The sequence below is a fragment of the Strigops habroptila genome, chromosome 2 (assembly GCF_004027225.2).
Source record: "Strigops habroptila isolate Jane chromosome 2, bStrHab1.2.pri, whole genome shotgun sequence".
Lineage (NCBI taxonomy): Eukaryota > Metazoa > Chordata > Aves > Psittaciformes > Psittacidae > Strigops > Strigops habroptila.
The window spans coordinates 97,013,144-97,040,821 of record NC_044278.2 but is presented as its reverse complement, the minus strand read 5'-3'; the positions used below and the strand labels follow the sequence as shown (position 1 = coordinate 97,040,821).

The window sequence follows — 27,678 nt, the reverse complement described above, 5'->3', positions numbered from 1 at the left end:
GATTTCCCTCTTTCTCGCCTGACTATACTTGGCATTCCTGCCCAAACTACCTTTTATGCAACACTGGAGAGGGGTGTTTGTATATATACCTTTGTATATACATATACATTGAAGAGCAAATTTCACCTGAGTGTTAAAATTAACTTTGTGCATTGAGCATTGTGAATGAAAGTCAAAAATTATTCTTTGTTGTTGGTCTCTGACTTAGATGCAAAGGGAGAGGATTGAGGAAGCATAATCTTAGTTAATTCTCTCTGCAGCTGGCTCTGACATGAAGGCACTGCTGCACATCGCGTTCCGTTGAACAGCAGACAGATAAATTTGGAGGGTGGGTGGCAGCTGGTGATTTGTGTGTAGGCCTTTTACACACAGGCACGTGGGAGAACAGTGCAGTGATAAGTCACTGTCTATCACTGCTTCATAAGTGCCCAAAGATTGACCCTGGGGGCAGCCTTTTATGAGTGGATTGAGAGTGTGTGTACCACAGAGACAAGACATCAACTGTTCAACTAGGAAGAGAGTCAGCACTGTTTTGGTCTGTGTAGCCAGCATCTCCTAGTTGAGATAATCAATCAACATAGCCGGTCATTAGTTATATTTTATAAAATACTGGTAGGAGTATATAATCTCTCCTTGAAGTGAAGGAGAAATTAATCCAGGTGAAATTGTCTTTTGGGTAAAAATACCTAGTATTTTCCATGTTCTGAATTGCTGCATGATGCTAATGATCAGCTCTTGTAGTTTAGGGATTTTGCAGCTTTGCAGCTGTTCTTGCTATTCAATGCTGGTGAGAATTCCAGTATGTACTGGTATTTATCCATCAAATAATCTCTTTATTTTGAAGTTTTCAGTAACAAGTTGCAACGACAATGTATTGGTAAACAGGATTTATTTTTTTAAGAATATATACGTCTGCTGGTTTTCTACCCAGAGGCTTGGCAACCAAGAAACATTTTGTTTCAAGCAGAATGTTACCGTTAACTTGACATTCGCTTCTTAAATTTATTCCTGGTTAAGTTATTTTTTAAAAAATCAGACATATATTGCAAATAAAATCATAGACTTTGGCTCTTGAAATGTATGACCTGAAGGAAGTTTGTATTTCTTTATTCTGCAGGTTAGAATTGAGCAGGTCATTGTTGCTGAGCCAGGAGCAGTTTTACTGTACAAGATTTCTAATCTTCTCAAGTTCTATCATCATACAATCAGGTATGCAAAATTACGAAGTATGTTTAAAGATGCCTTTTCTTTTAATTGTATATATATATAAAGATTAAAGTAAACAGAGTATTTCGTGGCTTAGTTTCTGCTCTGTACTACGAAATCAAGGAGAAACATGCATGATCACAAGCAGGTGCCATTTATATGTTGTTATTCCTCAATCCGTATCAGATCTTCTTTGGAAAATAGCACCAATTTGCTCCAGAAACTTTCCTTATTGTTCTGTGTGGATACAAATAGTATACAAAAAAACCTACACAAAGCATTTAAGAAAACAAAGTCAGGTCCTCTTTGAGAAGATGTTAGAATTAAATTATCTCTAGAACTTCAAGTTTTCTTCCTTAAAATACTCTGTTTTGATACCATTTTTCGTAATTATGCGCTTGGATTTTTTTGTTGGGAAGGTGCTTGCCTCATGCCGTATCTCACTGTTGAAGGTACCGCAATCATCTTCCGACCTTCCAGATTCCACCAGGAACACAGAAACAGGAGAAAACCCAGAACTGCTGGTTTTATACATTGTGGCATTTGCAGTAGTTCACGTTGGTTAGAGACAGCAATAGCAGAAAAATCTTCCTCCACAGCATTATTATGAATTATTGAGAATTTGAATCACAAATATTACTACTTGAGCTTCTTTACTGTCTGAAAAGACATTTAGATGTTGGGCAGATGGGGATAAGTGGTTCTTGGGCATCTCCCATTGTATTTAAAATCCTCCATTATGATGGCATTGCAGGTCTGTGATAGAACGCTTGTAAGACCTATTCCTAATTTTATTGTAAAAAAAAATAAAATTTTTTCTTTGCTGTCATTTTTCTGTCTCCAAAGTTAGTGTTTCCCAATTGCTGGATAAAATTGAAAATGTGATGTTAAAATTAAAGGTCTTTTGCATTCTGTTTTAATGTTACATTATTTAAAGACCACCGAAGTACCTTCAGTGGAATAATTCTTCTGCATAGAGGAAGTGTACCTGACTAATGAAGGGAAAATGCAATTTGAGAAAGGATATATTAAATGCAACAAGATTATATTCTGAAAATCAAGCTACTAGTTTAAGTTAGTCCTATTATGATGCAATGAATTTTCACTGCCATTTTTGTAGCTTAAAAGCGTTTTTATTTTAGACAGAAGGTATATCTAAAAGAAGCATAGTCATGTAGTGCTGTTTAAGGTTTATGTGGTATTTGTGCTTAGTATAATAGCTTGACACTCTGAATAGAAAGGCATGAATTCTTGTATTTTTGGATTCATCATGATGAAGAAAGAGATGATGCTATCCCTAAAGGACAGTATGACAGACTAGTTAACAATCCTTTTTGTTTATGTAATCTGTTTTCTATAACATAAATAGATTTACAGACTAACAGTACAGAAATTCAGTAAATTTTAGAATTCTACTAAAAGGGTTGTGCAAAGTTTTAAATAGCCTGTACTTAATACCTGCTTATTGACATAGTTGAAAATGCTTGTTCTCACAGTCGTCTAATGACTGAATCTCTCTGCTAATATGGAGAACTGTTCACTGCAATTATTTGTTGTAAATTTTCTACTTTGAAAATAATTGTATTTGAAATGAACTCTAAAGTATCGGACGCTCTCATGTTTGCCCCTGCCTTCACGTTATTTAATTAATCTTAATTTTGTTTCCAGTGGTATTGTAGGAAACAGTGCAGCCACACTGTTGACAACAATTGAAGAAATGCATTTGTTGAGCAAGAAAATATTCTTTAATAGCCTGAGTCTTCATGCAAGTAAACTAATGGACAAGGTTTGTCTCAAAATCATACAGCTTTCATGTTTCAAAACACACTTTCATTTCCCTTTCATCTAGTAAGATTATTAGACAAGTAGTTGGTTTCTATGCCAACTTTTCCTAAAACTGAAGTTTTGTAGTTTATATATTTTAGCTAGGAAATTATATTAAAAATACAGTTTAATTCTTTTAATAGTTTTATTTTTGTAAAACTATGGCTAAAATCCTGTTGTTAGCAGTATTTGTTTATAGAGCAGTTCGCATATTTTTAAAATCTATGAGAAGAAACAAGATCAGGAAATTTCCCTAAGTGCGATAGAGCAAAGTCAGCTGATCGATCTAGATAATTTGTATTAATGCTTGACCAGATCAGTAGTTAATTACTCATGTGCATAATTCCTTTCTTGAAGTTATGAAGTATATCTCAAGATCGTGAGCTAAGTGAAAACAAAACTTGGGGTTTTCCGTCCTTTGTAAAAGTAGTTTTGACACATGAACATTGCTGCTGTTGAAAGCAATACGTTTGTAGTACCAAACAGTTGTACCTAAGCCAGCATCACTTTCGTGGTATCTTTTCCTCTCCTGCTGCTTGCTTTGAATTGCATTTCACTGAACTTCCTATTGTTCAGTAACAAATACAGTTCTTTCTAATTTTTCCTTGCTGTATTTGTATCATTTTGCTGTTGGTGGAGCCATCCATTAAGTCTCACCTTGATAAAATCTAAGCAAAGTCAAAGAAAACTGTTAGGCTGCACATCCTTGCACATCTGATCTTCATCCAGCATCCCTGTCTGAGATTTGATGTAGTGACAGGACAAGAGGGAATGGCTTTAAACTGAAAGCGGGTGGATTTAGATTAGATGTTAGGAAAAAATTATTTACTGTGAGAGTGGTGAGGCACTGGAACAGATTGCTCACACAAGTTGTGGCTGCCCCATCCCTGGAAGTGATCACTGACCATTCAGTGATGGACTTGAGCAAAAATATTTGAGTGCTCTTTACTTACAAAGAATGTGCAGTCAAAGTAGTGCTTAAGGAAATAAATTTTCTTGGCTTGAAATTGTAGGACTGCTCTGTATTCATCTCTGTTGTATTTAGTTCTGTTGTATTTATTCTGCTGGGTCTTACATCTGTACTCAAACAGGATCCAGAATAATTTTTCTACTTGAATAATACTGTCTTCATGCTTTTGTTTTGGGTGCTATGCTGTTTTCACTTTGGAGATGCATAGAAGAAGAAGGAATGATTAAGGAATTGTGTTCTCCCAGTTCATAGTGTGTTCTTTGTGTCATTACTATGGGAAGGTTGTGTAATCCTCCTTGCTTTCTTAGTTCCCTTTCGCTCAGCCTCCGGCCTGGTTGTAACTGGCTCTAGATGCTGCCATTGCTTTAAAAAGGAGTTGAATTTGGTTTTACTGATGTTGAACAAAGGCAGTAATTACACTGCCACCTTCAGTGGTGTTTTATTGCAAATAATGAATGGCATACCAAGCCTACCATGTAATGTAAAAAGATCATAATATTGCTCTTTCTCATAAACACATTTTATAAATTAAATTTGAAGCATTGACGATTTTACATTGCATATATGCCCTATGAAGATCTTTCCTCAGGATATCATTGAGATCAAAAGCTTAAAGAGACTCAGAAGAGGATTAGATATACGAGTAACTCAGGCATCCACAGTTATTGATTAATCTCTGTGCTTCAGGAGTTAACAACGAGGTAACTATGGCTAAGGAATCATATTGTACTGATGTGTAGTTCTGTTTTAGCCAGTCCTTTGAAGCACCTTATGTTATTACACTTTATGAGTAGACTACTGAATTGATAGGATGATGTCTTATGACTGAAATTAGTTTTACTTCACAAAAATTAATAGGCTGAATTACACTCAGAGAAACATTAGTTTCCATGAGATAAAGACCCCTTTCAATCATAAATCTAATTTTCTCGTTACTTAGTTTATTGTATGTTAATATACAGATAACCAGCTTTTATGCCTTTTTGTATGTCTTCATTAATTTAGTAGTGAATGTCACAATGCTTTTACATTTTGAGGAATCTCAAGGTTGCTTTTAACCATCCTTTTTATTAATTTGTGTTCAGACCAAAATTGTGTATATGTATTAGTAGGAGTCTCTTCACATCCATCCTTTTTACCAGCATTTTGCTAACTATGTACACATTACAGCTGCTTCCAAAATTACTTTTATTTTCAGAGAAGATTAAAGCACTGGAAAGCAAACTCCTAGTGCTTACATATTGCAGAGACTTCCTTTCTGCTCCTGTTATGTACAAAGAGAATATTCACTTGTAAAATTAGTAAATTACTTTTCACTTGGACAGTCTGGAAATCATGGTTCCTAATTTCTGCTTATATGTTGCATCTTAAGACATTGATAATCCTGTTTCAAAGAATATCAACTGTCATTTGATTAAAATATGATTCTTAAGGAAATTTAAATAATTTTGGAAATAAATTGAAATACACATAGGGTGTTCTTAAATAAAAGAATATTTTTATTTCTAGAAATTTAAATGCCTCTTTCATTTAGATCATTGGAAAGTGATGAATAGAGCCTGTGTAAGTTGCACCATTTTAGTGATAGCTTTCTCTTAGTATCATCATTTGTTGCTGTTAATCTGAAAATTGTAAGCAAGGAATTCTAAATGGAAATCTGTTCTGCACTTTTTATTTGATTTTAAACAGAGTTCAAGAGTTTTCTTAATCGCTACAAAATTCCAGAAGACTTAGTCATAATTACCAGTGAATTTGTAACTTGACAGGAGTCTCTTTAGCCCTGTGCAAATTCTCTTATGCTGTAGCATGGGGAGAATTGTCTAGAAACGCTGGTATGTTACTGTGTCTTGCTGTGCTATGCCTAATTAATATCTACAGTCTATCTACTTGTTAATAGACTAGAATAGTATTTAAGCAAGTCTTTAAGTATAGCTAGTTGGGAGCTTTTTTCAAATAAACCAGGTTTCATTAAATATGCTAGCTCCTCAAGATCCCTTCCTGTGGATGGAGATGAATGTCAGGATAGTAATCTGATTCTGATGTCCTCATCACCACAGACAATTTAATTTCCTTGCTTATTAGCATGCTGAGTTGAGCCCTGCCTCCCAACTGCCTGGGATTTAATTTCTGAAGCACCATGGGAAACTGAGACTTCACACTCTTCTTTCTAGGTCAAGAAAATAGCTTCCTTCTGGTTTTGAGAAGAGTCCCATGTTACATAAGGAGTGTCACAGGCATGGAGCTGTATGGAAACTTAAAGGCAGTCTTAGATCAGGATTCTCCCAGTTGGTTGTCAAGCCATCAGTGTAAATGATACAGGGAAATCCCTGTATGCTTCAGAGTTCTTACTGGCTTGCTTAGAAGCATTTTCCTATGAACGGGTTTTTTTTTTTTTTTCATTACATCAGAAAATCTCAAGCATCCTGGTTGTAATCTGAAAATAAGGTAGTCAGCAGTCCTCACAACTTCAGACTGTTCTGTCTGAGAAACCCTTTTTATGGTGTTCTCATTCAGACTTCTCAAGTAGCTCTTCATGATGTGAAATCTATGGAACAGAGATATTCAGCACACTGCCTGAAATTAGGTCCCTCGTTACTAAAAAAAGGCATTACACAAGGGAGTCTCTTTGGCTCCAATACTTCTTGAAACCTGTCATGTTAACAGTATCATTGCAAAGCCACTTTGTTTTCAGGGTTTAAAATGCTATTCACAGCTTTGAGGTTCTCAGGTTGTTGCAGTGGTCAGCGCTGACAGCATATAGAAGCTGTGCATCACCACCCTTCTTCTGTGTCATTGAAGGTTCAGTGCATCAGCTTTTACTCTAAACACTGCCTTTCTTTGTGTTTTTGGCCCTTACCCTTCAGAGGCAGTGTTGGGCAGTCTTGCCAGTGCTTTCTACCCTGGTGTCAGTTGATTTGTTCTGGTTGTTGGTTCATCCAGAATATTTTTTGGCTAATGTTAGTGCCCTTGTGCTGAGAAATCATGTTTGTATTTGTTTCTCTTTAGCTTTCATGGACCTAGCCATGGGCCTGCCAGCAGTGCTAGTAAAGCAGATCAGAATTCTAGGTTCAATCCTTATGTATCCTTTTATGTTTCCTTTGACCCTGTGCTAGTAAATCAAATGTTCAGGGATTTGGGATTCTGCTTATATAACTCACTGTCTGGATCTAACTAAGAACAGCCTGGTAGATTACCGTTTTACAGATGATGATAATTCAGGAGAAAACAGTCAATGAAAATAATTATCAGAACAACAGAAAGTGTTCCAGTGAAACTGGTAGCAAAGTTCAAAGCGCCTAATGCACTGGAGTGGGCGGACTGCTCTTTCTGTTCTTTCATATTAGAATTGTTGGTTAATATCATGAGGTTAATATCATGAGTCCACTGGTGAGGCATTTTAACAAGCCTATTAGACTAACCTATGCCAGCATGTTTTAGTGGACCAGCTAATACATTAGGAGAGTGGGAATTTTCAAGCACACCTGTCCTTTCTCTGGCTTCAGTATTACTCCAGAACAATTGCAAACATTGAATTAAATGGAATGAGCGTTATCATAAGGGAACTAAGGAGAGATTACACCAAACTAAACTGTCATCTGCTGAGCTGTTAGAAGACTATTAGTAGAGTACCCCAAATCAGATTTTGGGATTGTTATTCCTTAATGCTTTTCTTTGTAGAGTATATGTATGCAAATTAAATGTTGTGATTGCATTATCTGTGAAGTTTGTCAGTAGGAGAGGTATTAAAACATTACATGGGAATGACTGTAATCTTCTCCCTCCTAATTTGATTCCTGTGGGAATGAAGCATATTAGGTTTCTGGGAAACCAGATATGGGACAGACTAAATGAGGCTGGTTGATGTTGTGATCAGATTGCTCTCGTGGTTTTGAACGCATCCATGTGAACAAAGAAAAAGCAATAATCTTTCTGTTGTCTTTTCTTCTAAGACCAACTTGATAGCTGAAAAGCATGCCATTATGCATCCTACTTTGGTGATCTCTGAAGCATCCTAATAAGGCTTAAAAGAACATAGGACAGCTTCTCTGAAGCTTCTCTGGTAGACCTGCACTCAAGTTTCGTACTCTGCTGCTGTTTAACTATGGTTGAATATTGTCCCAATTTGTAGAATGAACTGCTGTAGCTGATGCTAATCAGTTGTAACTGACAGGATGAAACATCCAGATACCTTTTTGCAAGGTTCCAGGTTTGTAGTGCTTTGTCTCCACAACCTGCCAGTGAGGTTTTTTAAGTCTGCATCTTAGGAGAATTCATTTCATTTTTGTATATTGGTTTTTAAAAATTGGGAATTTCGTCTTGTTTTCTTTGAAAGGCTGAACATATGGTTGGCCTCATTTCTGCATGACTGAACTGCTGATTATAACTGATTAGACACTTAATACTGTTTTAGAGTATGTTCTGAAGTTTAGATTAGATATAAGGAAGAAGTTCTTTACAGTGAGGGTGGCGAAGCACTGGAATTGGTTGCCCAAGGAGGTTGTGGATGCTCCATCCCTGGCAGTCTTCAGGGCCAGGTTGGACAGAGCCTTGGACCACATGGTTTAGGGCGAGGTGTCCCTGCCCATGGCAGGGGGGTTGGAACTAGATGAGCTTAAGGTCCTTTCCAACCCTTACTATTCTATGATTCTATGATGCTGTTGAGCTAGCTACTACAGGACATGATGTTTGATAATTTTTTAGTTAGCTCCTGTCTGGCTTGCATCTGAAGCAAGTACTTCAAAACTAGAATTCCACATGCATTTCAAGTCTATTTTTCTGGAAATAGGATCAATTATAATAATCTTTTAGTGCACATAAAGCATTCAGAATATCTTTTTTTTTTTTGTATTAGAATAATAATTTAGCTCACTTGAAGTTGGTAGGTTCCTCTACAAATTAGATATATGTTTTTAAATTTTCCTCTTTACTCCTGAAAAAAAACCTATATTCATGTGCAAAAAGTTTGAATTTTCAAAATTAATATAGCACTGCTTTAATTTTCCTCCCACTTACTGATAATTCTGCCTCTGCAGTAGTCAGAAATTTCATACTAACCCCATCTTAATGATCTAAACCTTTTTTCTTTGCCATGTTTTCTTCTTCCATAATGTTGTTCTTTGCTCCCATGTAGAAGACAGTGGACTTTAAAAGAACAGATTAAATGAAAAATGAAGCTAATTTAGAGGCTTCTGACTATCAGCTATTTCAGGAGACAAAAATTCTGTGCAAAGAAGCTTGAAATGATCATTGCCATGATCTCTCTGTGTGTTGGAAGTGAAAACTCCATCAAACTCTAGTCTCAAATTAATGCCAAAATATCCCTGAACACGGTCCAGTTCAGGTCTGAGAACAGTGCGTTCAGGACACAATCAATACCCCTAATAGTAACAAGAATAACAAGAAAGTCAGTGCTGTAAATTTCAGTAAACTTTACTACTGATCAGCACTGAGTAAGTACCTCTTTCTGAATTACTGTTACTTCCTTGCTAGAATACTGATTTTATGCTTTCAAGACTCCTTAGGCCAAATAACTGTTCTCTGAACCTATTAGATTTAGTTTTGCATTAGTTCCTCAAATTTAGTATACTATCTCTTGGAAAGTGAAAATAAATGAATACTTTGTATTCAGAAGGATGCAGAAAAGTTTTCGTTTTGTCTGTCTTGGTAACAGTGTAGGCACATGTACAGTATCTCAAATATTCCAGCCACACAAAGCATGAAAGCTAGGCCTGGCTCTAGAGAGAGAGAGTTGTTTCTTCTTTTGCTGGTGGAGTGTTCTTTATTAGGTACAGATTCATTTCCAGAAGGCTCTGTAATGCTCCACTCTGAAAATGCCAGTTATGCTCTCCTTCTTGGTTTCTTTGGCTGTTAGCCTCTGCCCATTTGATTGGGTTTTTGGTTTGGTTTGGGTTTTTTCACTCCCTTGGAGACACAGACATCGACGTCATTATGCTATTTATCAGTAGTGCTCATTTGGGAAGGTGTGGAACATGTTGCCTGTGGCTTGGAGGTCCATCCAAATCTGCCACCTTTTCTTGTTGAGCTGGAGTCTCGAGAGCATTGCAGAAGGGCCCTCTGTCTTGCTCTGCTGCACCCAGAGACCTTGTGTGAGGCACAGGCCAGTCCTGGCCAGACTTTATTCACCCTACATCCTTCTGGATAGAGATTATGCCTTAATCCCACACGATCCAGCCAGATCTGTGTTTGCCTTTGGATGTTGACAGGAGACAAGTGGAAAGAGGATTGTTGGCAGAAGGAAGTAAGGCCAGCAGCCTGAGTTGTAATAGGGATCTAGAGGCAGCAGGAAGGCTGTTTGAGGCAACATTGAAGACAAGAAGATGCAGCTACGTTTGGAGTAGAGCCTGAGGAATGTGAGTTGAGACAAAGAGTTGTGCTAGGTTTTAAATTATGTAAACATTTTATGAAGCATTTAATGAGCATTTGCGTGTTACAAAGAAGGGCTAAAGTAAGTGAGCCTGTGTTAAAAATACCATAGAATTTCAGTCCGTTTCGGGTGCTCCAACTTCCAGAATTTGTCTCAGAAAGTCTGTTTTTTCTCTAACATATAAAAACTTTTATTCTTTCTGGTTTTTAAACATCTGTGATTCCTACTTCTTATCTTTGAGGTAGGCCTGCATTCCAGTTCTTGTAGTATCGTTGTGGCTTATGTAGGGGTAATTGAGTTCGCTTGTGCACAATTCATTTGTGTACTTGTAATTTAAGGTACAAACTTGCTAGGGATGAAGACTGTTGCATCTGTGGCTGCAGCTTCCATACCTGGTATGGTAGGGACTGTGCAGCCTTGTCAGGAGCTGCTGCATTATGGCCCTAATATCCTTAATACCCCAGAGCTCTGCTTGCGCTAGATTCTGGAGTGTCTGCAGGAGGTCCTGCTCAAAGTCAGCTCAGTGATGCCAACAGTGTGGCTATTCTTTGGTACCTAATCTAGCAAATGGTGGAGTGTTGTTTTTTTTTTTACTACCAAAACCGGTAGTGTTTGGGTTTCCCTAGCTCGTAAAAAAGGCATAGTTTGAATGAAAGGAAAAATTCATATTGCTTGTTTGTCACAGAATAGGATGGTTATGCTAAAAGTTGCAGGCAATTGTTGTCTGAAACATGCTAGGTTTTTCCAGTGTCAAGTTGAAATTCTCTGCATAGCTGCATGTAATTTTATTACTAGCTGGGTGCATTTGTGGTGGTTGCTGTAAATGAAATTAAAAAAAAATACAACGGCCACAAACAAATAATCTTGTTCTTCAGGTTGAACTTCCACCTCCTGATCTTGGCCCAAGCTCTGCACTGAATCAGACACTTAACTTGCTACGGGAGGTTCTGGCATCTCATGACTCATCTGTTGTTCCACTGGATGCCCGTCAAGCTGACTTTGTGCAGGTATGAGAATGTTAGACTGCTCTGAAGAGGAGTGCGGGGGGGAAAGTATGTGTAAGTTAGTCTTGGTACACAAAAGATGGGTGAAACATTAATCTTTTTGTCTGGGTCCATTTTGGAGCTTTCTACCAAACCCAAGTTTGTAATGTGAATAAGAGGATGACTTACAAATTACAGTACAGTATGGAGTACTAGTCTTAATGCAGTTATCTAAATTCTGTTATCCAATTATTACTCCATTAAGTGAATACACCCTCAGTTATCAATTATCTAATCTGGGTTACTCTTCCTCCTGCTAGGTTGGAATCTGTTCTTCTAAGGTTTTTATGCTTTTCCCATCACTATGGTAGCTGATAACCTGCTGACAAATCCAGCAGAAAACTGCTTTCACAGTTGGAAATTCTCATTTCTCTTTATTCTGCTTTGGGGAATAAGTACATGATAGAGACAGAATGAGCTTAGAAGCCTTGTGTGACATGATTTCTCCCCCTCCTTTTCTGTGTATTTGCTATTTTAGGTTCTGTCTTGTGTGCTAGATCCGTTGTTACAGATGTGTACTATGTCTGCTAGTAATTTGGGCACAGCTGATATGGCAACTTTCATGGTAAATTCACTTTATATGATGAGGACTACTTTGGCTCTCTTTGAATTCACTGACAAACGTCTAGAAATGTTGCAGTTTCAGGTAAGCTTTAACAGCCTCCAAAGAAAATGAATGTATTACTGATTTTTGCAGACTGTAAGTTGTGATGTGAACATACTTATCTTTGATAATGCTGGCTTTGGGTCAATTCTACATCAGGGAAATGGGATAAAAGGGCTTCTTATCAGAGACCATAAGCAAGTGGCAGGTATCAGAGCTTATGGTACACAGCATCTTTCATTTAAACAAAAATGATTAAAAGATTTGGTTTGGTTTAGTTCGAGATGAACCCATATAAGTGAATATTTTCATTATCCTAATCATTCTAGTATTTATCTGCAAACTGTGTGAGGAGAAGCAAATGGAAATTGAAAGTTCAAACAGCCAAATAGCTGACTATATTCCATCATGTAGTTAATACTAGATCATCATCTAGTTTATACTAGAGTACTGTATAGCTGAAGTTACTAATTCAGTCCTTCTTTCTACCTTTCTTTTCTCATTTGTTTGGTTTCACCTGATGTGCCAGGATAGTAGTTCATATGTGGTACCATTTTGAAATGAAAACGCTATGTATATAAACTATTGACTTGGGAAAACTCAGTTGCTTCCCATTTATAGTTTTGCTGCATTAAATCTGTGCAATCTATCTCAGGAGAGCTTTTGGAGCTGGGGGGCTTGGAAAAAAGTCACAACTTCTTACTTGAAGGCATCAGTAGAGATTGGCTGTGAGCCATTTCTTGCTTTCTACTCCTAATCAGGATTTCTAGCACCTTTTTAGCTCTGAAACAAACAGACAACTCCACCAAACTGTCTGGGGCATTTCTAAGTTCCATTATCTGTTTCACAGTAAATGTTGCAATTGATTTATTCTTCAGATAAGCAGTAGAACTGAAGGTTGTGCTTTTAATACCATTTACTTTCTTCTAGCGTTTTACGAATACAGGAACAGACTGAAAAACTGTCTTTAAGATTAGACATAAGTAGGTTATTAAAGTGGAGATAGAATGGCATATTTAATAAGAGAACATTTTTCATAGAAAAAAAAGAACTCTCTGAAGACAGTTAAAAATCACCAAATTAAGATTTCCCTCCTGATTTAAAAAGAAAAGTGTGTTTTTCTAAACAATTTAAAAAAGTAAAAAGATGAACTCTTAAAATATCAGACATGGAAGTCTTACGTTTTACTAGAATTTGATATATTACCAATTTTTACTTTTCTTAGGATTGGAAGAAAAAGAAGTTAAATGTGGGCTAGTTGTAATAATGAAGTAGTAATGTGTATATTCCCAAATATCTTTCTAAGACTAGCAAAGCTAAAAAATGGTTGCTGCTGCTGTGACTGGATTTATTTATTAGGTTTCTCTGCAAAGTAAAGATTATACTAAGAATGTAAAATATGTTTATGGCGCTTTTCATATGAAGATAATGAAAGCAAAATTGATAGCTGTAATTTCATTGTCTATTCTTTCAGTTAACTTTTTTCAAATACATATTTATCAGAATTGAATTTAAAATCACTACGGATTATGATTTAGTTTCAGTTTTATTTTCCTTGTGAAAGACTGTCTTTCATTTATCATAAAACTGCCATGCCATTGTCAGTATTTTCAATAAGAGGGACTCTTCATCAGGGACTATTGCAATAGGACAAGAGGTAATGGGCTCAGACTTAAACAGGGAAGGTTAGATATAAAGAAGTAATTCTTCACTGTGAGGGTGGTGAGGCACTGGAACAGATTGCCCAAAGAAGTGGTAAATGCTCCATCCCTGGCAGTGTTCAAGGCCAGGTTGGACAGAGGCTTGGGCAAAATGGTCTAAGTGTGAGGTGTCCCTGCCCATGGCAGGGGAGTTGGAACTAGATGATCTTAAGGTCCTTTCCAACCCTCACTGTTCTATGATTCTATGATTTTCATCATGTATTTTCAAAGAACTATAGCAAAATAAAGCAATTTTTAAGATTAGAGCTTATGTATTCTTTTTTTTTATTTATTTTATGCTGTTGTCTTTACAAATACAAAAAAACTAGGTTCCTCTGTCAGACATGAAAGAATTATCTGTATTTTTATTATTGGCTCCTTGTAGTATAGAAGATGTAAATGGATAAAATAATTATGCTCTATGTATTTGTAGTTTTTATTATTTGTTGATCACTCTCCTTATTTGTGCTTCTAGACCTTTTATCCCCATAGCTTGTTCTATTTGGTGTTCTCACACACATTTTACAAATACCTCACGCTTAAAATTTCAGATTGAAGCTCATTTAGATACACTCATAAATGAACAAGCTTCCTACGTGTTAACAAGAGGTGGTCTAAGCTACATATATAACTCAGTGCAGCAACACAAACCGGAACAGGTAAGCTTACGTAATGTGCATGTCAAGGATATACTGCATGCTTGCCAACTAGAAGAATTTTGGCACTAATATTTTTGCAAATGAAGCTGCTTTTGAAACCAAATGCTCAGTAATATCTATTGATTTTTCACACGGGATCAGGACTGTTAGACTTGACACGTTGCAGCTACACATTTCCCCTGTACTGTGTGTTCAGCAAGCCTAGCAGGTTTAGTATGCAACAATCCTGTGCAGCTTATCTGTGTGCCGTCAACAGGCTCCATACACCACAGACATCCTGTACATTCTCTGACTAACTGTATAGATAGTTTAATATGCCTCAGAAAGTGTCAAAGTCAAGCTGGCTTTAACACACAAATACTGAGTATATATACCATTTCCATTGCACCTAGAACACACTGGACCTACTGTGCATGATGCATTCAGGTTTCTCCTATTGCATGCTATAGCACCATACATGGAGTGGATAAATACCCTGCATGCAATGGGTAATTACTCCTTTTTTTCTTATGCGAAAACTTGGCAGATTACTTTAGTAGTAATTTGAAATAGTTTCTTCTTTTGTCATTATTCACCGTTATAGCTATTCTAGCACCAAGACAATGAGATTCTAAAAGTGAAAACTTGAGATTTCTTTGAGTGAGCTGAAAACTGGAATTCAGAGGTCATGCCCTTCCTTTCTTGTGAACCACAGTTGTTGTGTGATAGGAGTTAATACAGCCCTTCTTCCCTTCAGCTGTCCTTATGTACTTTTGTGATCTTTTGTGACGGTGAAGAACAGTGTTTTCTGGAGAAAGCAGAACTCTGTTGGATAGCTTTTTGTTGTTTCTTCAGCCAATAATTTTGCATAAAGTGCCCAAACTCGACAGATTTTTATGTATAAAGATGAATAAATAAATATATAAATAATAATGATTAATAATTCATTTTGGTTTCCTATTCATAAGCCTATCTCCTTTTCTAAAACAGATTTCAAATCGGCCAGAGGAGATTGTTAATGGAATGTAGCAATTTTCATTTATACCTGTACAACTGCCTGGCTGCAGAGGTGGCATTCTTACAGCATATGCTAGGGTTTTAAGGCAGCATGTATATATTGTATGGAATGCCATGCCAGTACAGAAGATTTACAGGGGAGCAGCCTGGAATTCTGCACAGATGAATAGAGCGCAGTTGTCCTCTGTAATTTTGGAACACCACAGGGATGTGGCCAGTTTGCAGTTCAGTTTTTATCCTAGATCTTGTGGAAGGCTTTTTTTGGAGGTTATTAGTTAATGGTGAAGAAGGAAGGAGTGAAAGGACTTGAAAGGACGTAAAGAATTCTCTGAGTTTTTAATTTAAGAGAGCAGTAGAAATCAAATGAACTGTTGTAGCATTTCAGTATTGATATGGTGATTCAGTTTCCAAACATTTAAGATCCTATAGCAGGACCAAATAACAATTTAGAACTGAACTAAATGTAGAATTTATTATTTCTTATCTTTTTTTCCATATGCTAATATGACCTTTTCTTCTCCCCCTTTGACTACTGATTCTTAGGGTCCTCTTTCAAATTTGCCAAATATGGATTCTGTGTCCCTGAAGGTTGCAATGGTAAGCATTTTTACAATTTCATAATTACAGTGGTGATGCTGTGACATGGGAAAGAATGCTATTAATTATGTGATGTAGTAGGTATTCATCTAACCAGTCATACTCTTTAAGAATAGCTAAATTACATGTCTGGGAATACTTTCTTCATTTGTAGTAATTTGACCACTTGAAGTAATAAATACATAAATTATTTATGAACAAGTAGTAGTAGAATATTAGTTAATGAGCCTCAAGAAACAGAACTTATGAGAATGTTATCCCATGAGTCATCTTAAATTGCTAAAAGCAAATACTTAGCTCTCATTAATTTTAATCACCAAAGTTTCTTTTTTGCCTGGATGCTTTGAAATATAGGTTCTTCTATCATTTACAATTTTAGTCCTAAGGCTTTGATTTTATTCAAATAGTTCAGCTAAACTCAGAAATTAGGTGCTGGGCATGTCACAGTAACATTTTTTAAGTTGAAAGCTATGATATATTTTAAAACAAATTATCAGCTGATATTTTTTCTTAAGAGTGTGTGAAGGCTATTTTGCATAGAGATAGCAATATCACAGTTCAGTAGGCAATAATACGTGATCTGTCATTCTTCGTGCTTAGCCAAGTTTAGCTTCATTCTCAAAGTTTAACTGTAAATAAGGCCCACTCATCCAGCAGTACATGTATACCCCCCATGAAAAAAAGGTCTTTTAAAAATTACTTTTTTTTGTAAACAAGGTTTTTAAAAAAGTTGTGTGTTGAATCCATCCTAATTGTGTCAGTGTATCCTGTTTTCCTCTGCTCAAGTTTTAAACCAGTGATTCTGAAGCTGGTTGGATGAACCGAGCTCTGGCATAGAGCACTCAGTGTTATACTCAGATTGCACGCATTCTTATTAATATTTATAAATTTTGCATTTAAAAATATCTTCTATTTATCATGGTCTGTGGACCAACGAGGAATTTAAAGACTGCAGTTTGGGGACCATCTGCTTAAATTATATATATGTAACTGTTATCCATAGCGGTACATAGTAATTTCGCTTGAACAGTTAGAGAAGAACCCAACTGTTTTATTTTCTTCATTACTTTGTTTAATGTCTGCTTGTGTGAACACACTTTAACCAGAATGGAATCCAGTATGCTGACATGAAACCCACGTAAGTCCCACCTATCAGCCTAATCTATTGGCTTCCCAGGATGTAAACCATGTGGAGGGACTACTTGTAGGCAGATTCACTGTCTCCCAGTTTAACCTGGAAGTTTTCCAGGTCCCAGCCTTTTAAGTTGTTCATATGTGCTTGCAAATGCTGTTCTAGTAAAGTCCATACCCCTCTCTCAGCTAAAGCTCCATTGCTTTCTGAACAAGGGCAGATAACCCTCGTGAGAACTGTGACTTCATTAGTCATTTGTGCCCACAGTTTGCACATTTGAATGGTGGCTGGACGTGGATTTTAGGGTTTACCAGGTTGAGAAGATTCATTCAGTGTTCAGGAAGGCTGCCATCAGTAGATAAAGTTGCCTAGGGCCTTGCCTGAGTGAGTAGTTCCAAGGATAGAGCTTATACAACTTTTCTGGGTAACCTGTTCAGTGTTTGGTGACACTCCTGGTGAGAATTTTTCCTCTTAGTGTCTGATCAGAATTTTCCTTAAAGTAATAGGTGTCCAGTATTCCTCATGTTTTCACCTATGAGAAGACCTGGTTCCATCTTCTGTATAGTCACCCATTTGGTCATAGAATCATAGAATGGTTTGGGTTGGAAGGGACCTTAAAGATGATCTAGTTCCAACCCCCTGCCATGGACAGGGACATCTTTCACTAGATCAGCTTACTCAAAGTCCCATCCAGCCTGCCCTTGAACACTTCCAGGTACAAAGCATCCGTAACTTCACTGATAGATAGTTGAAGACAGCAGTAATATTCTTTCTTGGTTTCCTCTCCAAACTGCTAGAATCAAAGCAACACAACTATATTATATGGAGGAGGAGAAGTAGGCTTAGAAGCAGTTCAAGGAGCCTGAACTAGGTCCCTTGCTCTTGTTAAGCAGTGACTCCTTGCCAAAAAGAAACATGCAACATGCCTAACTTGGACAGACTAGATTTCTGTCTGGAGGCTACTATAGTAGCACCTAATAGACAAGGTCTGATCTTCAGTGATGCATGCATACCTGCACTAGCTGGGTAGGAAACTTAGATGGATAATTATGGAAGTTGGATTCTCATTATTTGCCCTTCCACCCTTTACTCCTCAGAGTCAGAAACTTAAAATTTTGGTGACAGAGGTGCTGAAGTTAGCCATTTGTTTTGGATTATTAAGTTCTACCTTAAACATTTGTAGATGATTAGGCTCTATCTTAAATACATAAAAAGAGGAAATTTTATCATATAAGAAAGTGCCATTTTAATGTAATCACTTTTCAGAGATCTGTGTTTTTACCTATTTTCATATAACAGCAAGTTCTTAATATGTTGGTCTCTTATTCTCTTCCTCTCTGTCCTAGGCTCAGTTTGATCGCTATCTGTCTGCTCCAGATAGTCTGTTAATGGCCCAGCTGAATTTCCTTCTGAGTGCCACTGTGAAGTAAGTACCTTACCTTTGACTTTCTATTATGCCTGCGTAATGATCAGGAAGATGAATTTGATTAGGATTTAGTGGATCATAGTGAGAATTCAAGTTACCAGCTGTGATCATATCTGCATTGTCCTTCAGGTCACAATTCAGTTTTGTTCTAACTCTCCTTTTTTTGAACAAGCAGTGAGAAATAATAATTCTGTAACTTTCTGAAGTAGTTGCTCTTGATTTGACAGACACTATCAAAATGAATTACATTCATCTATTTTGAACATGTTCCGCTGTGTCGGCAGTTTTTTGTCAACTTAGTTGTGGATTGTTTTAGAACTATTTTGTAAGCATTCCAAAGACGGATGAGATATGTAATTCTCCACTCAAGATTTCTTTTATCCCACTGCTCCATCAGTTCTAGGATTTTCAACTTTGTTGTCTTCTGCTGTAGAGGATTGGCATTTTGTCTCATTGAATATTGTGCTGAAATTACCTTACTTTTCACCTAAAATATTTTGGGGTTTTTTTTTAGTGATTTCTTCTTTGAAATATGGAAGTGAGAACTCTTATTTTTCATATTATATTATTTATGTCTTCTATTGCTTTTTGACTATAACTGAGCCCTAGGCTAGGGAAAGTGCCACGCATCTCTTTCCAATTAAATGTGAGCCATATGTAGTATGTAAACTCAGAGAATTATATGATACACTGATCAAAAACTTTTCTTGACGTTATTTTTCACACTTTCATGAAGAATGCAGGTTACAGAATATATCAAGATTTGAGACTAGCACGTCACATTTTATGTAATGCAACAATATTTGGAGTTTCATTACTAGCACCTGTCCTCAGCAGGATTGTATTACAGCATCTTGCAATTAAACAATGACATATGTCAAGGGAAAAATATTTATTGTTAGGAATTTATTAGAATAGAATAGTTCAGTTGGAAGGGACCTGCCATGATCAGTCCAACTGCTGGGTTCTCCTGCTGTATATTGCTCAGGTTCTCCTCATCCAAAGACTTCCAGTTTCATGCTATGTACCTGGTGCATGGCTTGGCATGGGGGATGTTGATGATTTTCAGTAGTTCATTGGATGCCTCTGCTAGTGTTACCATTCCCATGGAGCGGACCCTGGTGTGTGAGAGCTGTTCTGCTCCAGTGCAGATCAAATAGGGTAGCTGGAGCAGTAATGTCAATGAAGTATTGCAACTTCTGCTTCTTGGTGTCAAGCTATTAAACCTGTTATTTTAGGTCTTGGTATTTTTTTAATGTAGGTTTATTTAAATATCATAATAACAGTAAATGTATTTTGAAAGCCTCAACTTTTCAGTGCTAACACAGCAGCAGTTTTTCAGAGGTAGACTTTACGGTACCGTAAAGACTCAGGCACAGTGCAATTACTTTGACTTAATTGTTGCTTCTGTAAGATGATCCAAGATAAACTGGTCCTGTATGCACTCCTAGCCTTATCCCATTGATAAGCTTTTTAAACCTCTCTTAGTGCATTTTAAGCTGAATTCATGTGATCTCGCAAGAGTGGGCAGCTGAGAGGTGAGAGGGGAGACTGTGTGAGGATGGTTGCTATAGCTGCTACAGCTCAGCTAACATGCAGGAGTTTATTAACCTGCTGTAACTCAATGCTATAGGTCAGGTTCTGCTCAGAATTTAAAAAAGAAATAAATAGTCTGTCAGCCTTAGACCATGTAGCTTGAAACACAAACAGTCCTTTTGAAGGTAAGATTCCTGTTTACAGAGATGCATGATTGTAAAATCACGGTCTTAAGAGTCAGTATTTTTTGTAGTGAATAGACCTTCAAAATCCAAAAGTATCTCAAAATTCAAGCAAAACTCTTAGCCAGTACTATAATTTTAATCTCTGGCTACAGCAGTTGAAATTTCTGAGTAGTTTTGCAGATGTTCGATGTCAATTTTGAAGACGTCTTCCTTGAATTCATATAATTGTGATCTACTCTTCTAACGGTTGAGCTGCAACCCAGGAGCTCTTTGGTTCTCAAAATGAGACCACATGCTTTTGATAAGGGACCAGTATATGATAATACTCACTGGCAATATCATTTAATCTTTACAACTGTCAAGAACATTCAACGTTTGGCAGTGCATGCTCTTGTCTTTCAAATTCCTTTGCTCATTTAAAAAGTTTCAAGCTATTAATTTATGTCATTATTGGTCTTGAAAAGCTCTTTGCATTTGTGGTGGATCACAGAAACTGAATGCTGAATTACTATTTTTAGAAGGTGCTGTCATTTGTGTTAGTGATAAAATGTATCATGTTGTTATGGCAACTGAAATCCTAATGTACTGATTAATGACACTGACATTATTTGATGGATTTGTGAACAGCATCATTTGATGCTGTTCACTCCTCTGGAATATTTTAACGAACTTTTTCTTTTAATATGACTTGGTGCAATACAGTTAGTTTTGTACGAATTCTGTGTGCAGTACTTTCTTGAAAGATTGTCATGTTACAGTAGCTTAGTGATCCCAGACAGTGATCGGAGGATTACAGGTGTTTTACCGGAATACCATGAACATATTTCCCTTATAACAGTGTTTCTAGATTTGCTATTAGAAGGCCAGTCTTTTTTTCAGGTATTCTAAAAACTTAGTAACACTGGCAGTTGATAATGTATATCAAAAAAATGGATACCATGCATCAGAATACAGTGCAGGTTTTGTCTTTCTCATAGCTTCTGCTTCTTAATTATTTCCTGAAAAGACGAAGTTCTACACACTTGGTCTTTGAGATTTGTCAGTTCCCAGCACCTGGTGAATTCAGCCCTGATTTTAGTGGATGCGGTTTTGGTGTCTTTGTTCCTTTGCTGTGTACTACAGCAGGCTGAATCTGCGTTCATGGTTACCTTGGTTTCCTCAGCTTCTCCTGGTGTTCCACTTGCATGGATTTGGCTGTAAAACAGTTGCAACTACACTTTCTGATAAATAAAAATGCATCTGCAACTGTAAACACATCACCATGGTGATTAAACTGATTCAGTGTGCACTGTAAAACAAAAATATTAGTTGATCCTTAAAAAATATTAAAATTTCCAGTTAAATCTAGCATGCAGTCTCTGTGCATTGTTACTCATTTAGGTCCAGTAAAATAACGGGACACACAGGCTTCATAGCATTGTTGGTAGAAGGCTGTAGCAGGTTTTAAATCTCTGACCATTATCACTTTCAGGTCTTCCTTTTTGACTGATTATGGAATCAGGTGCTATCAAGATAAAGCAAATAGAATATATTTGCTGGTAGATGAAAAAAAGTGAGTGTATTTACAAAGGACAGCGAGAAGCCCCAGGAGGTAGAAAGCAGATCACTAAGATTATCAGTCTTTAAAGAGATGGGAGCGCAGGTGGAAAACTAATGTATGCAAATTAAATCCTTCTACTATTTTTTACATGATTACAGAAATTAGAAACTAATTTCTAGGTTATCAGGATCGTATATGTGAGTTAATCTGTGTACAGTGCAAGGAGATGAAGAAGCCTTCCTTTGTTTTAAAACTTTTAAGATGTTTTCACAGTTGAAGTAAAAGAGCTTTTTAATGTAACTGACACTGGTTTTAATCTGTATTTTTAGTGTGTATCTTTAATTCCTTGTATGTAGTACAGTTCTATTCCTTACAATTTTCAAATTATGTTTTTGTTTTGTGTTTTTAGAGAGCAGATAATAAAGCAGTCAACAGAACTGGTCTGCAGAGCTTACAGTGAGTTATATGCAGCTGTGATGGATCCTTCAAATGAATATAAGGATCCAGAAACCATACTACACAGATCTCCTCATCAAGTTCAGGCACTCCTTTCATAGTCTTGTTTCCCCCAGATTTATCAGAATCCATAATTGTGTATTTGTTAAGTATTTGCATCGAGTTATTTTTCCATTTTGAATTTTGATGTGTAACTATTGTCAAAATGTGTAGGAATGCGGTTTTGTTTAATCTGCTTGGCAGAAGTCTAGTCTTTCCTGTGTCTTTGAATACCTTCTGTAGGCCAGACAATAGAATATAGATTAAAAATTATTTTAATGTATTTCTCTGGTGGAAATGGACCTCGACAATGTGCAATCTCTTTGAAAAAGAAAAAGCTTTTTCCTTGCTGTACATAATCCTTTCAACTAGAGGATGAACCAGTGTCTCTTATGACCTCACCAAATTTGCTCTTTTTCCTGTGCTTTCACTCTTTTTCTCAGTTTATCATCAGTAAATGCTGATAACTGTAATTTTGATAGAACTGATATACTTTGAATGTCTCAAGCACATCACTTTTACAGCTCATAAATCATTTCAGAATATTTGATGCTGTTTTTTCAGATCCTGTTGATTAAATCTTTGAGGCAAAATTTGTGTGCTTTTTTTGAATCCATTCTCATTGTTGCTAGTTCTGGTATTTTCTTTAAGAAAAAGAAGTATTTTAACTACATGCAAATACATAACTTGGAACTTAATGTTTTAAGTTATTTGTGTAAATTTGTTTTACTCGAAGGATTTTGTTTTAATGCAGTCATTCTGTAGCATTCCTTATACCAGTTGAAACTTGTTGATCTCTTAAGGCTGGGACCTTAAGAAGGTTAGGAGAATGGTTGGCACAGCAGTATGGCCGTTCCTCCTTCACATGTACATGGTTTTTGTTTTGCCTTTTTTAAGTACGGAGAAGTCCATTTAGTCTGGCACAAGCATTCAGTTAATAATCCACTAAAAGATTCATGTTTTACATGTCTGCAGTGTTTGTTGCTCTTAAAAATTATAGTTAAGTTCACCTGTGGCAGCCACAGTTTGTCCTGGGAATTACATGGGAGAGCTGGGGGGTGTAGATGTTTTAGGCCGATGTGTAGAAAGCCATGAGTGAAGGTTTCATTTCTTTTCTCCTTCGGTGCAAAGTTGCACCTGCTTTATGTAGAATTCCTAATTATATGGAGAGGTATGATTTAGGGGACCCTTGCTTCCAGTAAAATGGAGAATAGGTAAGTTAGGGCACTTGTTCTCTGTTGGGCCCTATGATAATCCTCTGCAAATTCCTTAAATGTGTTATTCTTTCAGGAAAGCCTTGTTACAAAGAAACCTTAAGGAAACAAAAAGTTAGTAAAAGGAATTTGGGGTGTTTGGGGTTAAGTTTTTTGGTTGAGTTTTTTCGTTGGTTGAGTTTGGGTTTTTTTGCCTTTTTTTTTTGGTTTTGTTTTATTTTAAGATAATTCAAGATAACTGTTTTGTTGGAAGCATTTCATGGGGGTTTTTTTTCTTCTCTTTGTTGTGCCACGGAGTTACTACAGTTGCCTGAGTTTACACTCGTATTGGATGTGTCTTGTTTATGTACCTCAGGGGAGAGATGAGCAGTCATTCATATTGAATAACTTACATATTCCATTTTTATCAGTAATAATATTCCTCATATAAAATATATACTTAGTGGCAGCAACGTCTACAGTTTAGTGTATGCTTGCAAAAGAGCAAGAAATAGAGAAGAGCAGCAGCAATACATTTTAGTCTCTCAAAAACTCATTGCACGAGATATATCCAGTGCGCTCAGAAAGCAGCTTCCTTGGTAATACCACAATAAAGCAACAGCTCCTTTTCCAAATGGGCATAATTTGTTGGTATAATGGAAAAAGATTTAAAAGTGTAAGTGTACCTGGAGTTCTGGAATCAGGCATAAATTCTTCTGTAAATGTCAGTGTTGGATTTACTCTGTTTAAAAACTCCAGACCTGTAAGACAAAAAACATTCTAGAAGCTTAGAAAATCTGTAATGGAAAATTATGCTCTTGTACTAGGTAAGGCACTTTAAATTACTCAGATTTTGCATTATCGTAGTATACATTCAGGCGGCTGTTCATTGTTGTTTAATAATATTAATATTGCTTAATATGCCTATAATTATTATCTAATATATGAAAATTACATCAGTTGTGAAAGGTTTATAAATTAGCCTGTTATTAGATTAACATGCTCATAAGTGGGAAATTTTTCCTGAATTACACTCAACCTCAGTCTCCAATAATCAGTCAGTAGTTTGCATGAGGATTAGTAAGAAGTTGCTTCCTGTCTTTGAGTCCATGTAGAGACTTATCCATGATTTTATCTTCTCTTAATAAAGCTATGCAAATGTAAAAGCTATAAACATTGTAACTTACAAAAATTAAAGTCAATCACTAATTTTGGTCTGTGCAATTAAAGTAAATGACAAAGGGTCACAAATGAGAATGGATGTTAATAAAAGCATTTGATTTACTGACTTCTGCCTTCCATGTTGTTATTTCCTCTTGCTTGCCTCCCTAAGAGCAGGAAGGAAAAGGTGAGTAGATTTTGACCTGCCTTTTCTAGCTGGGCATTCCTGACCTTTTTTATTTTACAAATTCCCAGGATTCCCACACCAGGAACCGTGACACTGCAGTCCTCTAGTTGTTCAGTGAGAGGGATGACCCATAAACATTGCAATAAATGGAATCACTTTAGGTGTCAGTACTGGGCTCTTATTCAGTTACTGCAGGTCTGGCAGGCATGACAGTGCGTGAAGTGGTGCTCAGCTGGCTGGGCTGAGTAAGTCAGCACTCCTCCTGTAGGTCCTTCAACACTTCATTTGGAGGGGCATGTCTTCAAAGAGTGAGTCCCTTACCCTGTTGTGAGCAGCAATATGCTTGGGAAGACCGGATAAAGAGAGGTGTTCGAATACTGGCTATAGTAGGCAGCACTCTTGGCATTCGACACTCTGACAACCCAATTCAAGAACAGATGCATACAAGGCCTCCTTTTGCATCGTTGTGTGATGCAAAGAGCACTTTTGTGAGAAGTGGGCGAGCTGGGTTCTGGGCCAAAGGAGTTTGGAATAGATAGCTCCCACCTTCCTGGAGAGCACCCAAGCCCTTGGCAGTTGTGTAATACGACATGGGGCAGCTCTGTTTCTTCTCTTTTGAATTTAGAAGCTGTGCATAAATCAGTGCAAAATATGGGAGGCATGAGATAGAATAAGCAAGAAGGAGTTTGGCCCTGTGGCATGTATGTATGTGAGGGCTTTCCTGAGGACTCCAAGTCTAGATCTACCCCTAGGTCTTATGTAAGGACCTTATCATTGACCTCCAATATATGAGTCTCCAAAACAGAATCAGGATACCAGGGCTTCACTGGGAGGGTGATGAGACACTGGCACAGGTTGCCCAGAGAAGCTGTGGCTGCCCCATCCCTGGCAGTGTTCAAGGCCGGGTTGGACAGGGCTTTGAGCAACCTGGTCTAGTGGAAGGTGTCCCTGCTCGTGGCAGGGGTTTGGAAGTGGTTGAGCTTTAAGGTCCCTTCCAGCCCAAACCATTCTCTGATTCTATGACTTTATCACCCACAGAATATCCAGCAAACAGCAAGATGCGGTTGAGTTTGGGTTGAACCCAAAGCAGTTCATCCACGCTGGTGACAATGCCTCTGTGTTCAATCCTGTATATACAATTTTCTCCTCCCCTCTTCATAAATATACTCACCAGTATGGAAATGAAATACAAAACTGGTTTTAATTGCAGAATGCACACAGCAGCCCAGCCACGGTGATTTTCTTTTTTCTATTATAGGAAGAGAGAAGCTTGAGGAGGCTTGGGAAGGTGGTAATACATTTGTTTTGCAGCATTTCAAAGTGCTCCTCCCTCTTCTGGAAGATTTATGACTCTAGCCCTGCTTTTTGTCTGTTAATACACTTAGCTGTAATTATGAAAGTTTTTGAAATATGTATTGCAGGAAAATACTTTCAGAACCGGTAAACTTTTCCGTTCATTTAAAAACCTCAATCTGTCCTTTGATCCCTTTGCTTGCCTTGCTGAGTCACTTCACAGGCAACCCTGGGGGTGGGAAGCTTATAAAACACTGAAAATCAAACAAAGGGGTTAGACGTATTTCTATGAGTAAAACACACCCTCCGAAAGCAACACAGACATTGGTGTGGGTTTGTTTGAAATCTTCTGCCACCTGCTTCTGAGGGGAAAATGCAGAGAGAAACACTTGCTTATGGTGAGGGCGCCCATCCAAAACAGCCGTGCTAGGGTTAAATGCTGTAAATTGATGGCATGTTTGAATAGTTTGGAGAATCTTCAAAATGTGGATTAGAAGCAACTGGCAGTGGAAGTAAAAGGTATGTCACATAACTGAACTCCCTTGCATATTGGATTTACTTGTTAAAGTTTCCAGAACTGGTATGTTTTTCCCCACCGCTCTCAAGCACTTTGCAAACTAAACTTCCGAGACAATCCTGCAACTGCTTCACCGGTTTTAACCCTTGGGCGGTTCAGAGTAAAATGAGATGCTTGGCATCACCGAGGGACATACAAAGCAGCAGCTGAACCTGGAGCCGACTTGTTTCTTGAAATAATTAAAAAAAAAAAAGGGAAACAAATGTAACTTGAACTTGGATATTTGTCCGGAAGGGTAGGAGAGGCAATGCTCTTCGTGTGGCAGGGCAGGTCTCTCCAGCCATCTGCTGCACAGCAGGAAGCCAACTTTAGCTTTTCAGAATCAAACTATCCCTTCAGAAGTGTTTTAAAGGTGAGCACATGCTCTTGTGCTGTGCTAAACTGGGTGTTCACTGCCCAGCTAGGCTGCTGGGCTGGTGCTCTGCTGGGGATGTTTACACGAGCCCAGTACATGTGGTTAATCAATCCTCAAAAGCTGGGTGAACCTTTGTCACACAAAGGTCATCTTCTATACCCCAGTTATCTACATCCTTGAGTAAAGAGCCACTTCACATAGAACTAGGGTAGGGCTGAAATAAACTCAGGACATCGCTTCTGTCTGGTCCTTCACAGGCTGTTGATCCCCTCAAAGATGATGTAGGTAAATCTTCAGTTGTCTGCAGAATCCTCTGGTGCAAAGCTATAGAAAGACAAAGTGCAAAGGAGCACTTTACACCTGAAAATGCACATTTATCTTGTGTACATCAAGGCCTAAATGAGGGTAAGCCCCCCATATGCTACAACTGTCACACAGACTTTGCATACAGTGGAAAGATGGACCACAAAAGCTGTTCTCTTAACCAAGAAAGTTTATTTCTACTCTCTTGCTTTAGCAGTAAGGAAGCCTTGATCGAGCAAGCTATGGCTTGAAAGGTGTTTGATAGATTGCTGCAGAGCAGCTGACAAAAGAGAAAGAAGGCTGTTGCATGT

General features: G+C 37.4%; 1 protein-coding gene across 2 annotated transcripts in view; it reads left to right on the top strand.

Annotated features, from left to right (window-relative positions):
- Positions 1–24,732, top strand: part of COG6 (component of oligomeric golgi complex 6) — a 56,684-nt gene extending 31,952 nt beyond the window's left edge. For both annotated transcript variants that reach the window (XM_030472777.1, XM_030472788.2), the window contains exons 12-19: positions 1,118–1,209; positions 2,875–2,992; positions 11,261–11,392; positions 11,907–12,074; positions 14,284–14,391; positions 15,931–15,984; positions 18,463–18,542; positions 22,213–24,732. In XM_030472777.1, coding sequence (XP_030328637.1) covers positions 1,118–1,209; positions 2,875–2,992; positions 11,261–11,392; positions 11,907–12,074; positions 14,284–14,391; positions 15,931–15,984; positions 18,463–18,542; positions 22,213–22,360 — 900 coding nt within the window. In that variant the 3' untranslated portion in view covers positions 22,361–24,732. The remainder of the gene's footprint in view (positions 1–1,117; positions 1,210–2,874; positions 2,993–11,260; positions 11,393–11,906; positions 12,075–14,283; positions 14,392–15,930; positions 15,985–18,462; positions 18,543–22,212) is intronic.
- Positions 24,733–27,678: the final 2,946 nt, after the last annotated feature.